Consider the following 13114-nt stretch of genomic DNA (forward strand, 5'->3'; position numbering starts at 1 on the left):
TTTTGTCCAATCAGCAATCACATTTTATCAACAAACTCACGGCAAGGAGGGGACGACACTTTCTTCATTTACCTCGATGTATAAGAAAAATACAAAAGGATACTGAATTGGAAAGCAACGTGTGTGCATTTGAAGGCAAGTGCACGTTTAATGTTACAGTGTTGTAAAGGTTTGATCGTTTTTTCGGTAGCTATTCTGAGTCAGCATTGCAGTATGCAGCATTTGCTAAATGGCTGCGGTATCCAACGACGATAGCTAGCCATTGCTAACTTTAGACATCAGACGTCAATGTTGCATGAAGTTAAAAATATACGGGGAATGTAACCCTTTCATAGTGTCCCATATTATTGCAGGATATGTTTTCTGTAAAGAGGAATAGTGCAGAAGGTGTGATTATGTATGTATGCTTGAAAATATGGCCATGCAGCTAACGAGGTGCGAAAATGCAAACATCCTGACGTTTAACGATAGTTGATTGTTGATAACATTATCAACCATATGCTCATTCATAATGCCTTAACTGATGATGCGTAAAAACTAAGTAGTGCTTTCCACAAATAACGCTTTTCAAAAGAAATCCCATTACTGAATGGGAGGACACCTTTGATGATCTGGACCACACATCTCTCTTCTCATCAATGTTGTTATGGTAACATCTCAGCCGGAAGAAGAAGTACCAATGTCAGATGATGGGGAAAGGTTTGTCAGTTGCTCATGTCGCCCTGCATTTCTGTATTTTAGGTCTTGATGTTTCATGGACTTTTCAACGTGGTGGAACACTCACTGTCAATAGGCCCCATGTCTTTTCTGGTAGGTCGGTGCATAAACCAACAAAATCTTCCCATCTATCACCGTGGCCTGTAAGTCTCTAAGATGCAACATTGCTCAATGTCCTTTTGATCATCTTTGCCTGAATGTCTTATTTCCATGTGAAATAGCGTTGGGTGACGGAGAAACTGAGCGTGGAGAGCCTGAGGGATTTGGAGTTGTTTGGAGGTGAGTGATAGCTGTCCATTATTGTGTCAATGTTTTGATGTTCTGGTGGATCACTCTTGAAGACCTAGCTGCTGCATTCCAACCAACCTGCCAACCATAGGCTGACCCCCTCAAAAAATTGTGTGTACTAGGTGTGTAACCAGTTGACTTGCAGTTGCTGCTCACCTCATAAAACCTGAAACTTCCCTCCTTGAACCAGTGTATACTTTGTTTGTGCTGAAATAGATCATCAGAGACTGCTTGCTTGAAAGAGTTGGCACCAAAAAAAGCTTTTGCTTGCTGTCCTGCGTTGCTTTTGTGCGCTCAAATGTTTTGTTGGACTGAATTCTGCAGGTTTGATGAAAGTTCAGCCCTGTGATCATGTGCTATCTTCCCAGATCCAAGGCTGTATTGTATGAGCCTTTGTTAACAATGCAGATGTTGTGTGCTTTTTTTTAAAGTTAAAGCTAATTCAATTCAAGAATAATGTTAGGGCTTGCTTGTATTTAATTGGTCCTCTATTTGGTCAGCAATATCAGAATATAATTTTCGTTCTGTTCTGTTTAAATTGGTAGACTAAGCTTGGGGCTTCTTGGCTTGTTGCTCACGCTTGATGCTTAGAACCAACTCATAGTTTTATTTGTTATTCCCACAAAACGCGCCATGCAAAGCTTTGCCAGCTGGAACATTTCTTTGTCAAATATTTGTCACATTATCCGAAATTATCATTGATTTGCAGAGGAGTATTACTGTCAGCATTCTGAATTGCGCAAGTCTGCAGACGAAAAACAATCTGCTGTTATGCTTTGTACTTTTTCACTTCCACTAAATAGCTTGGATAACAAGGTATTTTTTTTAAATCCATGCACAATTCAAAACTGGGGTAGAGTTGCACTAACTTGGGTAGATTTTGGTCTACACTGAACACTGGTTGTGGGATAGGGGGATGCAGAAAGTGTAGACATTACCATTCATTGCTCTTCCTTTGCTCTCTTAGTTTATCTACCATTCCCTGGTCATTGCATGATGTTTTTTGCATACTATATTTAATGGTCATAAAACCATGTCTTTATCAAACCCAATTTTCCATCATTGGCTGCTTCTTGTTCCCATAGCAACAATGCATCGCTGCTGCAATACCTTTATGTGGTTCAGGCCAAAAAAAAAATATTATAAAAGGAAGGAAAAAAAAGCCTAACCATTCAAAGGTTGGAACTAGACTTACCTGCTTTTAACAGCTGTTTCCGATCTCTGTATGTCAGGAATTTCAGTTTTTTTCTTCCCCTTTGCTGATTTGTGAAGCCACGGGTAAATAGCCAGTTTATCATCTTGTGATCAAAAAGATGGCGGCTGTCTTTGGGCCATAAGTGGAATGCACAAACCCTTTTCAATAGGCATATCTTATTTATCACAAAATATGTTTGAGTTTATGCCACCACTCAGCCTGGTTTTACCATACCCTTGTACTAATTTTATTTGCACAAAGGGTCTGGAATGGTTGAACTGAGAAATGTTTATTGGAGCTTATGTATGGCAAGGCCAGGCTACCAGTTATGTGTTTAAGTGTAAATACCTTTTATTCTGTGAAGAATGGTCTTCGATCTTGCAGACTTATGTATATAAAGTTTCAGATATCGATTACCATGTGTGCCCGTCGCCATCTTTGAGATTGCATTTATCTGGCTGTGGCTCCACCTAGCTTTTTTCCCCTCCCCATAAGAGCACCCTTTAAAAACCAAACCTCTTCTGTCTGTGTGTATATGTTTCTCTTGTGCCACTGACGTGGTTTCTCTGTCCCAGAGCAAGCTCAGGCAAGCCCACACAGGAAAGTAAGTGCGGCATCTCTGGTACGGCTTTCACAGTCCAGCAATCCGTGTGTGTTTGAACGTGTATGACTGTGTTGGACCGTGTGTGTGTGTGTGTGTGTGTGTGTGTGTTTGTACTCAGTCACTAGACCTGGTTGTGTTGAAAGTGTGGTCCTGTGAGGTGTGTGTGTGTGTGTGTGTGTACGTATAGAGCATGCAAGGTGAGGACCGAGTGAGAGGTGATGTGGAAGATGTATCAGACCCGATTGCATTTTCTGATTCTAAACAATGCTTCAGCCCCAGACTTTCCCCTCATATTCTCTGATATGTCTTTGTTTGGAGAGGGCGTCCTTTTTGTTACTGGTGGCAGAAATGTATGTAATGAGGATGTATAAAATCCTGAGGAAGCTTGCTGAAGATCGTAAGTCTCACATTCTGCAAGTCTAGTAACCAAGAACTATATGCGAGTTGATTTTTTAGGACTGTTCCCTCAGGAAGTCGACTGTAGGTCAGAATGTGTGAGAGACTTATAGAATAGAATAGAAAGCCTTTATTGTCATTATACAAAGTATACTATTGTAGGGCTGCTCAATTATCAGAAAAATCAATATCACGATTATTTTGGTCAATATTGATATCACAATATTTTAGACGATATTTTATTTAAAGACAAATGAATTGTGCTAAACAATTCACAATCTTCACTTTCTTCAGCAGTTGGAGTAGAGGGCCATAGAGAAACACACAGTGGTGCTCTGAATGAATGTTGGGTAGCAAGTGTGCTTTGTGCTCGCAATGGCTCAAGTGGAGGGCTGCGAGGGCAATACATTGTGCTTATAACCTACCCTTTGGCAGTATAGACAAATGACAAAAATATTGTTTCAAATCGATATTATGAAATTTGATATTGTTCGACAGCAATATTGATATCACGATATTAATATGATATATTGCACACAGCCCTATACTATTGTGATAACAATGGAAAACGGGCCATTTAATGAACATATTAACATCTGAAACAGGGGTAATGCAGCAGCATTGGACATCTAGATTAGATTAGTGTTTTGATAAACCATATTGTATGGTCTAGGCAAATCCATGAATGAATATAGCAAGACTCTGAACGAATGGGATATATCAGGAAATGTATTTGGTCAATGTTTGGCAGCTGAATGCTGATTTGAATCAGATAAATGCACCCAGTGTCTATATTTTTGACGACACCTTGTTGGAACTGTCTGAAAGTGTGAGACTGTGTGGATGCGTGTGTGTGGATGTGTGTACTGTGTGTACAGTCTTGAGTGTGTCTGTGTGTGTGTGGTTGTGCTTGTTTTGCATGTTCTCATGGTCCTGCTTGAATGCGCTTCTTGTGATGCTGTTCATCTTCCTCCACTCATTCGTTTGTGTACACGTTCCTGTGTTTGACCAATGGGCAAGGGGAGGGAGGGAAAGAAGGATGGAGGGTTGGGGGGAGGGAAGGGAAGGGAGGGACGGGCTCACAGTGGGTTGGGGATATGGAACAAAAGCTTGCCAGGAGTTTATGAATCACACCGCAGTGCGTGTGTGTAGGGTTGGGGTCCGGTGGGGTGGGGTGAGGAAGCCCTTCTGTGTTTATAAGGACACTGATATAAACATGAAAAGGTGATGGCACAGGAAAACAGAAGTGTCTGATCAGGGGTGCATTTCTCAAAAGTGTAATTGTTAGCCAGTTAGCAACTTGGGTAGTTGCCAATGGGAAATTGCATTGCAAACAACAAAGTAGCTAACCTAGTAAGCAACTATGGTTTAGAGAAATGCACCCCAGAGTTGACCACACATTGTGATCAATAAACAAGCAGTGAAGCTTTAATATACTACATGAGTACAAACCAAGTGGAAATGTCAGCCATAAAAGCACTATCATTTTTGATTGATTGAGGTTGAGCAGAGTAATCTACACGGTAAGGGAACACCACTCTGGCTCAACAGTTTCTAAGTAAAATACATTTGGAACTTGTGAAAACATTCTTGGTAATGCACTTATTTCTTGGTAGTGTACAACCTCTTTCAAATGTTTGGCAAGGGAAGACCTCTACAGGGTGATTACACAGGAAGAAAGAGTGTTCACCACCAGACTCTGTAGGGTTAGCTTAGCTCTTTTGTACATGGAGGTACATCAAGATACACAAGGGGCCAATTTAACAGCAACATGTGAACAGACTCCCGCACAAAGCCTGGATTGCTCATTACATCACAGATGAAAATGTATTAGAGAGAGTAAGTGAATGGGGCAGACAGAGGATCTCAGGAAGACCATGTTTGCCACCCACAACGAACACACCGTACGGTACGGCTCTGCCTCGTTGCACTGGTAACCACGGAAACCTCCCTCCCTTCCAATGCTGCTTACACTACATGCCGGATGCCTGCTGCTAGTGGTCAATTTCCAGCCCTCTACAGAGCCAGCCCGTGCCTTAGCCGATTCCTCTAAGCAAGGGCATCTAAACCTAGCCAGGCCACGCCCTCCTAGTGACGCAACACCTTTCTAGTCAGGCCAAGAGCAATGTTAATGCCGTTTCTGATCTCCCGATCTGCCATTTGGGAAATGTTAATTGTTATGCTCTTGGTCAGACCAAGTCTCAGAGATTTGAAAGTCGATGATAATCAGGCTAATCTAAACCCACCAGATTCCGTAAAACCTGGATAATAGCAGCCTTAGTATTTCAGCAGATCCACGCTTCCAGTTTTGAGATGACTTAAGGGGTTTAGATGAGCTGATCTCCTACCAAGTACCCACCACCTGCAGTCAAGTAGACTCACCCCAATGATTGATTTCATTCAGTTATCTTTTCAGTAATTTCCCTCTAGCTTCAATTAATTAAGCAGCACTTACTTTTATGAATCAAAACTTTTTGGACTGGAGTGGCTGGAATTTGAGTGGAGGTAACACAAGGCAATTGTGGTGATGGATGTGTATGAATGTGTAACACATTGCAGGCTTGGTGAAAAAATAAACAAAACCCAGCAAAAAAATAAAGAGTGGTGTGAGCTGTAGTCTAGCACCACAGATGCATTTGAATGGCTCGGATTGCCTGCCGTGTTTTCCCTAACACTCTGGACGGGTTTCCAGATGGCGTGAAACTGGCTTTGCGTGAAGCAGTATTTAGAGACTCATCTGCATCCTGCATCATTATTCTCTATGAATGGGAGGAACAGATTTTTCTTTTTCATTTATCTATCTTTTTCTTTTTTTGAAAGACTCAATCTGGATTTTTCAGAGCCTCCCACACTGCACAGAAAGATGCCCGACATATTTTTAATGCACTGTAGCTTTTTCTCCCATGGTTCAAAATGGCGTTTTGGATCTGACGACATGCTTTGCAACTTGGGAAGGTCTTAAAAAAAAAAAAAAACACAGTCCTGCTTTAGGGATGTTAAATAAGTCTTACAGTTAACCAACTACTTTGTCAACCCACCCACAGACAGTAGTGGGAGAAAAGATAAAACAATGCCTGTGTGTCTCTCTTCACTGGATGACTTGCGTTCCTCCTCCGTCTTCCCCATGCTAGCATGCCCATGAAGACAGCCAGGAGTCCCTGAGCTCTCTCCCTCGCAGGGACACCATGGGAAGCTTCCAGCCGGACAGCGGCTGCTATGAGCTCCTCACCATCATAGGTAGGTTTCAGATGTTTAAAGCGATCCTGCACCATTTCTGGAAATGAGTTAATTTTCCACTTTCTTCTGAGTTTTACCGTTCTCCTGTCTAATGTCAGTGGATCGATGAGTCAGGCGACACACATTTGTTGTTGTCATCCACTGTCTTAAAGAGTGTCCCCCCCCCCATGTTCTCACTACAAAGCTGGTTCAGAATAAGTTAAGGTTAAGTTGAGAGGTAAATCATCTAATACAGTGGTTCTCAAAGTGGGGCGCAAGCCCCCCTCGGGGGGCGCGGAGGCATCGCAGGGGGGGCCTCTGATATCTGATTTTGGGTTTTTTTCCCCCAAGGAAATGATTTCCTGTCTCCAATAAGCAATACATTTTAAGCCCTCACCAACATTATATTATAAATTGTCAGAAATTTAATAGCATAGGAAATGAACACACGTCCCTCTTTTTGAAAATATCACCAGTCACCTTTCCTTTGATTCTGCACAGCGCAGCGATCGTAAAATCAGTTTGCGCAAGTACTGCTATTGCTTTGGGGGGGGGGGGGGGGGGGGGGGCTTGGAAGCATTCAGACCATCCGAGGGGGGGGGAGGGGAGGAGGAATGAATGAATGAATGAATGATGAGAAGTTTGAGAACCACTGATCTAATAGAAGAGCCTGTTGTCCACATCTTAAGAAAAACTCTTGTAGTATAGGCCCAGGGAGACACTGGGTTGTTGCTGTTTTATTTTTTCTTCACTTATCACCGTGATGATGTTCCCACAGGTCGAGGGCTAGAGGACCTGATGACTGTAAATCTAGCCAGGTACCGACCTACAGGAGAGCATGTGGCCGTTAGACGCATCGACTTGGAGGCATGCACCAACGACATGGTCACTTACCTACAGGTATGCAAGTGCAAGTGTGCACAAAAATAATATCAGCATTTCCTGAAGCGGCCTTTCATATACCTACCTAAAAATCAAAGTAATAACAAAACTTCAGTCTAGTGGAAACTGTTTAGTGAAGTCTTTGTTACATCATCTCTTAAAAAAATGATCTCTTTTTGTTGGTTTCTTAACATTCTTACCTTTTTGAAAGAAGTAAAACAAAATCACTTTGTTTTTGGTCACACACCCAGGGGGAACTCCATGTCTCCAAGCTGTTCCACCATCCCAGCATCCTTCCCTACAGGAGCATCTTCATAGCTGAGAATGAGCTATGGGTTATCACACCCTTCATGGCCTATGGTGAGATCTGCTCTTCTCTGTGTCAAAGCTCGTCAATACACTAAGTAAAACTCCATATTCTCTCAGCCTTTATAGGTTGTATTAGAAACATGACTGTCACCTAAACGTTGTAAGCTTCTAGGTCATCTTTTATAAAAAAAAACACATCTGAATTTAATGTAATGCAATGGCAAATGACAAAGTCCACACACACTTGTACCTTAAATGCTGTAGCAGACTATTTTTTTTTAGCTGGAAGGCCAACGTATATAAAAAGAAAAAAAATAATGATTGGAATAGTTAAAAAAACTGGGCCATGAATCTACAATCCATGACAGTTTAACATTATTGATGGAATTATGGAAATAAATCAACTTTTTCATGCTATTCTAATAAAGTGGCCTGGAGCTGTATAGCAGATTATACGGGGCAGTTTTACCGGTTTTCATCATTCTGATCATGAAACAGTAGTGATTCTGTATTATTATCTTCACTGGAAATGAAACCCTCTGCTCTTCAAAGGTTCTGCAAGAGATCTCCTCAACATCCACTTCAAGGACGGGCTGAGTGAGCTGACCATCGCTTACATCCTGCTGGGAGTCCTGAGGGCCCTCGACTACATCCACCACATGGGCTATGTTCACCGGTGAGACTTCAGTGCATCCTTCTAGTGATTTCTTAGTTTTCTTAATCTATTTGTAATTTTAAGTTAAAATTAAAAAAAAAATCACATTGTCATAATAGGGTATTGTGTGTAGAATTTCGAAGTAAGAGATTCATTTCATTCAAATTGGAATGAGGTTGTAACATGACAAAATGTGTGAGGGGGAAATGAAGCGCTGTCAATACTTAATGGATGCACTGACTGCACACACATTTGTTACTTTCATTTCACTATTCATTTTGGAGTTTTTTCCCCTCACCATCTATGCCATTAACTCCATTACTATAAACACTAATAGGAAATCTAACTTTGATTGACACCTTTATAAAGATTGAGGTTCAAGGGACCTTTTTCAGCTCTGATGTGCTTGTCTCTCCCTTATGTTGCATGCGTGCGTGTGTGTGTGTACAGGAGTGTGAAGGCCAGCCACGTGTTGATCTCTGCTGACGGCCACGTGTACCTGTCGGGCCTGCGGAGCATCCTCAGCCTCATCCGTAACGGCCAGAGAGCGCGCGTCATCCATGAGTTCCCTCAGCACTGTGTCAACGTCCTGCCCTGGCTCAGCCCAGAGGTCCTGCAGCAGGTACAGCACACTGTAACACACTCATGACGCTCATTTGAGGCATCCATCAATACAGAGGCCTTAAAACTAGCAACGAGTCATAATTTTCATTGCTGACGCCCTATGAGTTGGCAGCAAGATTGTCTCTCATTTGAACTACAGAGAGGCATTCAATTCCACCTTTTGTAGTGCAGCTGTATGAGGGTAGTGAAGAAAGCTCATAAGTGCCTCCCAGTTACAAGGTCATGAACCACTGCAACAATTAATGAAACATAATTTTAATGTTTGACAAAAACATTAAGCTCCTCCTAAACTCCATTAAACTCCTCAAGCTCTGAAATGCATTTGCGAGTACATGTGCGTAGTGTTGTCTCAAAAAGTATGGCTTTGTTTTTTCTTGCAGAATCTGCAAGGGTATGACTTCCGCTCCGACATCTACAGCCTTGGCATCACCGCCTGCGAGTTGGCCAACGGCCACGTGCCCTTTAAAGACATGCCGGCCACACAGGTACAGTACCGCAGGGAGAGGAGCCACATGCTGACTGGCTCATTTTGCATTACGGTCGCTGTGTCAGGCATTGGGGCAGGGCTGGACTGGCCATCTGGCATACCAGGCATTTCCCGGTGGGCCCTGCACCCAAGTGGCCCCTATTTTCAGAAATGTTAAAAAAAAAACAGTTTCAGCACAGTGGGTTTACATACAGTGTTGAATCTCGCCCTCCAACCCGTGCCTGCAGTTCACCTAGGGAGCGCTGTCGAGACAGCAGAGCTCATAAGGCTGGCGCTAATAACTGACAATTGTGCTCGCTGTCGGCTGAAACTTGACAATATTATTGTAAGTTCTGAGAAACCAATGTGGGTGTAAATGAAATGTACAATAACCTGAGAGTTATGTCCTTCTGATTTCTTACAGCATTGGCATTTATGAGTCAGGCTCCGCTAGCATCTTGCTAACAAAATTGCTTTACGGCCGTCGTGATCACAGCAATGCAGCCGGCCGACCAATCCAAATCCACTCGTGACGTCATTTTGATAATAAAGACGTATTTTACAAAGATCCAGAGAGTTTAAACATTCAAACTGAGTGCTGTTTGAAAGGATAATTCATCCTGCCTTTGGGGAAAATAGAATGAAACGACGATACCAATTCTCTCCCAAAGCAATGGCAGCATCTGTGGATGAGCTCCATGGACCCCATTCATTCTAACAGCCTCTGCACTCCACTGCGCTCCTCTGCGCTGTCTGGATGGCGCCACTTAGTGGACAGTACCACCCGGGAAAAAGTCGCGAGATTCCTCTCTCGTACTACCCATAAACACTCTCTGGTTTCAGTCAGTTCTGCGCCGCTAATTATTAGGGCCCCCTTTAAGCCAAAAGTGCCCGGGCCCTATTTCTCCCCCAGTCCAGTCCTGCATCGGGGTGGGGTGTGGAGAGGGCTGCTTTATTTTGGCCTCTGTTCACTTTGTCACAGGAACTCGGATGTCCTCTGTTATGCTGACCACCATCCATCTAAGTTTTTGAAAAGCTGGTTGGGGGTGTCCACTTTGTTGACTGTTGTTTTGGATCTTTCGTGACCATTTGAGTGAGAAATTCTTGGTCTTAAACTCATAATTTGATCTCGCTTGTAGAGATTTTGTTTTCATTGAAATTGTGAATCCTGTTCCCTTACCATTCTATGGCCTATACCAATGTTACCAACTTTTTTGTGTATCTCCTACCCTTTTTTGTCATATAATCAATTGCCCCTCGCTCATTCTCTAGATCTCCTCCTCTATCCCAATGTGACTATGCTTCATACATTTGTTGCTACATTTTATTTTTGTTTACCTCCTGTATTATGCTCGCATACCCCTAGCGGTACAAATACCCCTGGTTGCGAATCACTCGCCTATGCAAACGATTTTGACCATAAAGCTGACCGATTGTGCTTGCGACTGTGCACCACCAGATGCTGCTGGAGAAGCTGAACGGTACGGTGCCCTGCCTCCTGGACACCACCACCATCCCCCCTGAGGAGCTCAACATGAAGCCCTCCCACTCTGGTGCCGACTCGGGCATCTGCGAGGGTCCCGGCGGGGGCATGGCCCGACACGCCAACGGGGAGCCCTCGTCCGCATCAGGGGGCCACCCCTATAGCCGCACTTTTAGCCCACACTTCCACGGCTTTGTGGAACTCTGTTTACAGAGAGACCCCTTAAAGAGGTGAGCACCACCGTGAGCATCACGCTCTCAGCGCAGTTTCATTCGAGGAATATTACAATTTGAAATGTAATGGAATGGTGGCAGTATTGAGTTTATGCACAAGGAAACTCTTTATTCCAAACGTTCCACATGCGTGAATGTAATATTCTAGAACTTGTTTTAAACTGAATATTGAGAATATTCCGTGTGAAAACTGAATACTCCATGCATGTAACTACTCTCTCTGTTTTTCCAACATTGCTCACATCAGGGCTTATTATGTTAGTACCTGAGGTTAGGCATAGGACAGTAGGATACTTTCCTAGTGGACTGGGGGCACTGTGGCACAGTGTGCAAGGACCTTCCACATACGGATGGGCTTGCATGCTCATGGGCACCCAGATTCGAGTCTGGCCTGGGTCATGTGCCAACCGTGCCGTACCGAGAGTCTGTGTCCTATCAAAAATAAAGGCACAATTTTTTTTTCAAAATTGATAAATAACTATAGTAACCTTATCAGCCATCAAATTATTTCCTGCTTTCTGTCCTGTTGTGGAAATGCAATGCATTGCAAGTCAATCTATCCATGAACTATCCAAAACTCTATTTTTCCATTCTCATTTCACAGGCCCTCAGCTAGTACACTTATAGGTCACCCCTTCTTCAAACAGGTGAGTTTGTGTTAAGATCATGTACATTCATTTAATGGAATGTCCTTAAGGAATTTGTGTGATGTTTAAGGTGTACAAGTCGTATATCAGGATGGTGTTGGTTTATTTATTGTAAATGTGCAAAATGTGTCAAACAGTACTTGAAAATTCTCAAAATTAACCTTCTTGACGAAAACACTGTCTGAATAAAACTAAACCATATAATTTAATATATTTCCTGTACGCCCAATGAACCCGTGGTCCAGATAAAGCGGCGTGCCTGCGAGGCCCTCCCAGAGCTGCTGCGACCCGTCTCCCCCATCACCAGCTTCGAGTACGCCCAGCCACAGGACTCGCCCTCTGGCCTGGCCAGCCTGGAGTCAGGCCTCAGCCAGCTGGACGTGGACGACTGGGACTTCTGACTACCAGTGGAGGACGCCAGAGACACAGGGAGAACTAGTGCTGAAAGGGGAAAAGGTTGACCGGACAGACAGAGGGGTTTGGATGAACGGACAGACAGATAGTTGGAAGTCGTGGATCTGTTGGAGTTGTAGGGGCTGTCTGGATGTGTGGTGACCGACCTCCTTGGGTTTGTGTACCCCACCCCCTCCTCCACCTCATCCCTCTTTTGCGTGGTGACGCCCAGTGTTTAGTTGGACAGACACAGGTGGTGGGTGGTCTTGCCATCCCCCAGCTGGTCTCGCTGTGCTATCCTGACTCCTCTTGAGGCAGTTGTATGAACTGGTTGCCTTGAAACAAAGACACTTTTTTTTTCTTTTTGTATACGCACAAGGTTGCCATTTCTGCTCTGTGTCAGTCACTGCTTGAGAAACCCACAGCCCAACAAGACAAAATCATGATGAGGACAATTAACGAGAGAATTTAATGGTGACGCTGTATATTTTAGCCACTGGAAAGTTGGAAGTGTGTGGTTTTCCAACGAGTTACACAACCAGTTGAACGGAGTTATGAATTTTTCTTTTTGACCCAGCATTTCCCTGTCCTGTAGTGACTGCATTACTGGATGAAACTTGCATAATGGAAGACTGAACGACTTGTCAATCTACTCCTGGGTATTTTTTTTTTATCCCATCACAGCATTTCAATTAGGCAGTGACTTCACATTCTCATCTTACCAGCAGATCATGAACCACGGGGTGAGTGAATGCGAATCCGGTGTCCAGTGGACTTAAACCAAAGGACAAAAAAGGAGAGCCTGAAATCAGCAATTTGATGTGAAGAATGACTGAGGGAAGTAAAGGGTTTTGGTTTTTTGTATTATTATTATTATTATTATTTCTAAGTGCACTCAAGCCTGCAGATGGATTGCATTCATTCATTCGTTCGTTCAGCTGGAATGGGCTTTTATTGGAGAAAAGAAATCTAGCTGGAGAGGTTGTGGTTCTTTCTGGACCTGTTC

The 13114-nt window shown here is 43.3% G+C and overlaps 1 protein-coding gene across 2 annotated transcripts; it reads left to right on the forward strand.

Moving 5' to 3' along the window:
• Positions 1-27: 27 nt before the first annotated feature.
• On the forward strand, positions 28-13101 carry strada (STE20 related adaptor alpha). Of its 2 annotated transcripts, XM_063223314.1 has the most exons (13): positions 28-135; positions 742-810; positions 939-996; positions 2776-2804; positions 6332-6437; positions 7195-7316; positions 7550-7658; positions 8160-8283; positions 8713-8884; positions 9267-9371; positions 10812-11065; positions 11673-11715; positions 11961-13101. In XM_063223314.1, exons 2-13 carry the CDS (start codon positions 748-750, stop codon positions 12114-12116), a joined length of 1341 nt encoding a protein of 446 aa, XP_063079384.1. In that variant the 5' UTR covers positions 28-135; positions 742-747; the 3' UTR covers positions 12117-13101. The 2 variants fall into 2 exon arrangements, with proteins under 2 accessions (XP_063079384.1, XP_063079393.1); XM_063223323.1 differs by lacking the exons at positions 28-135; positions 2776-2804 and having other exon boundaries at positions 740-810.
• Positions 13102-13114: the final 13 nt, after the last annotated feature.

The sequence above is a fragment of the Engraulis encrasicolus genome, chromosome 2 (assembly GCF_034702125.1).
Source record: "Engraulis encrasicolus isolate BLACKSEA-1 chromosome 2, IST_EnEncr_1.0, whole genome shotgun sequence".
NCBI classification, from domain to species: Eukaryota; Metazoa; Chordata; class Actinopteri; order Clupeiformes; family Engraulidae; genus Engraulis; species Engraulis encrasicolus.

What these genes read in the sequence shown, in the direction of transcription:
- strada (XM_063223314.1), top strand. Translation starts at nt 748, where the DNA reads ATGTTTCATGGACTTTTCAACGTGGTGGAACACTCACTGTCAATAGGC. An exon ending in ACATGGTCACTTACCTACAG is followed by an intron (nt 7,317 to 7,549) that starts GTATGCAAGTGC and finishes TCACACACCCAG; the next exon opens with GGGGAACTCCATGTCTCCAA. An exon ending in GTCACCCCTTCTTCAAACAG is followed by an intron (nt 11,716 to 11,960) that starts GTGAGTTTGTGT and finishes CCCGTGGTCCAG; the next exon opens with ATAAAGCGGCGTGCCTGCGA.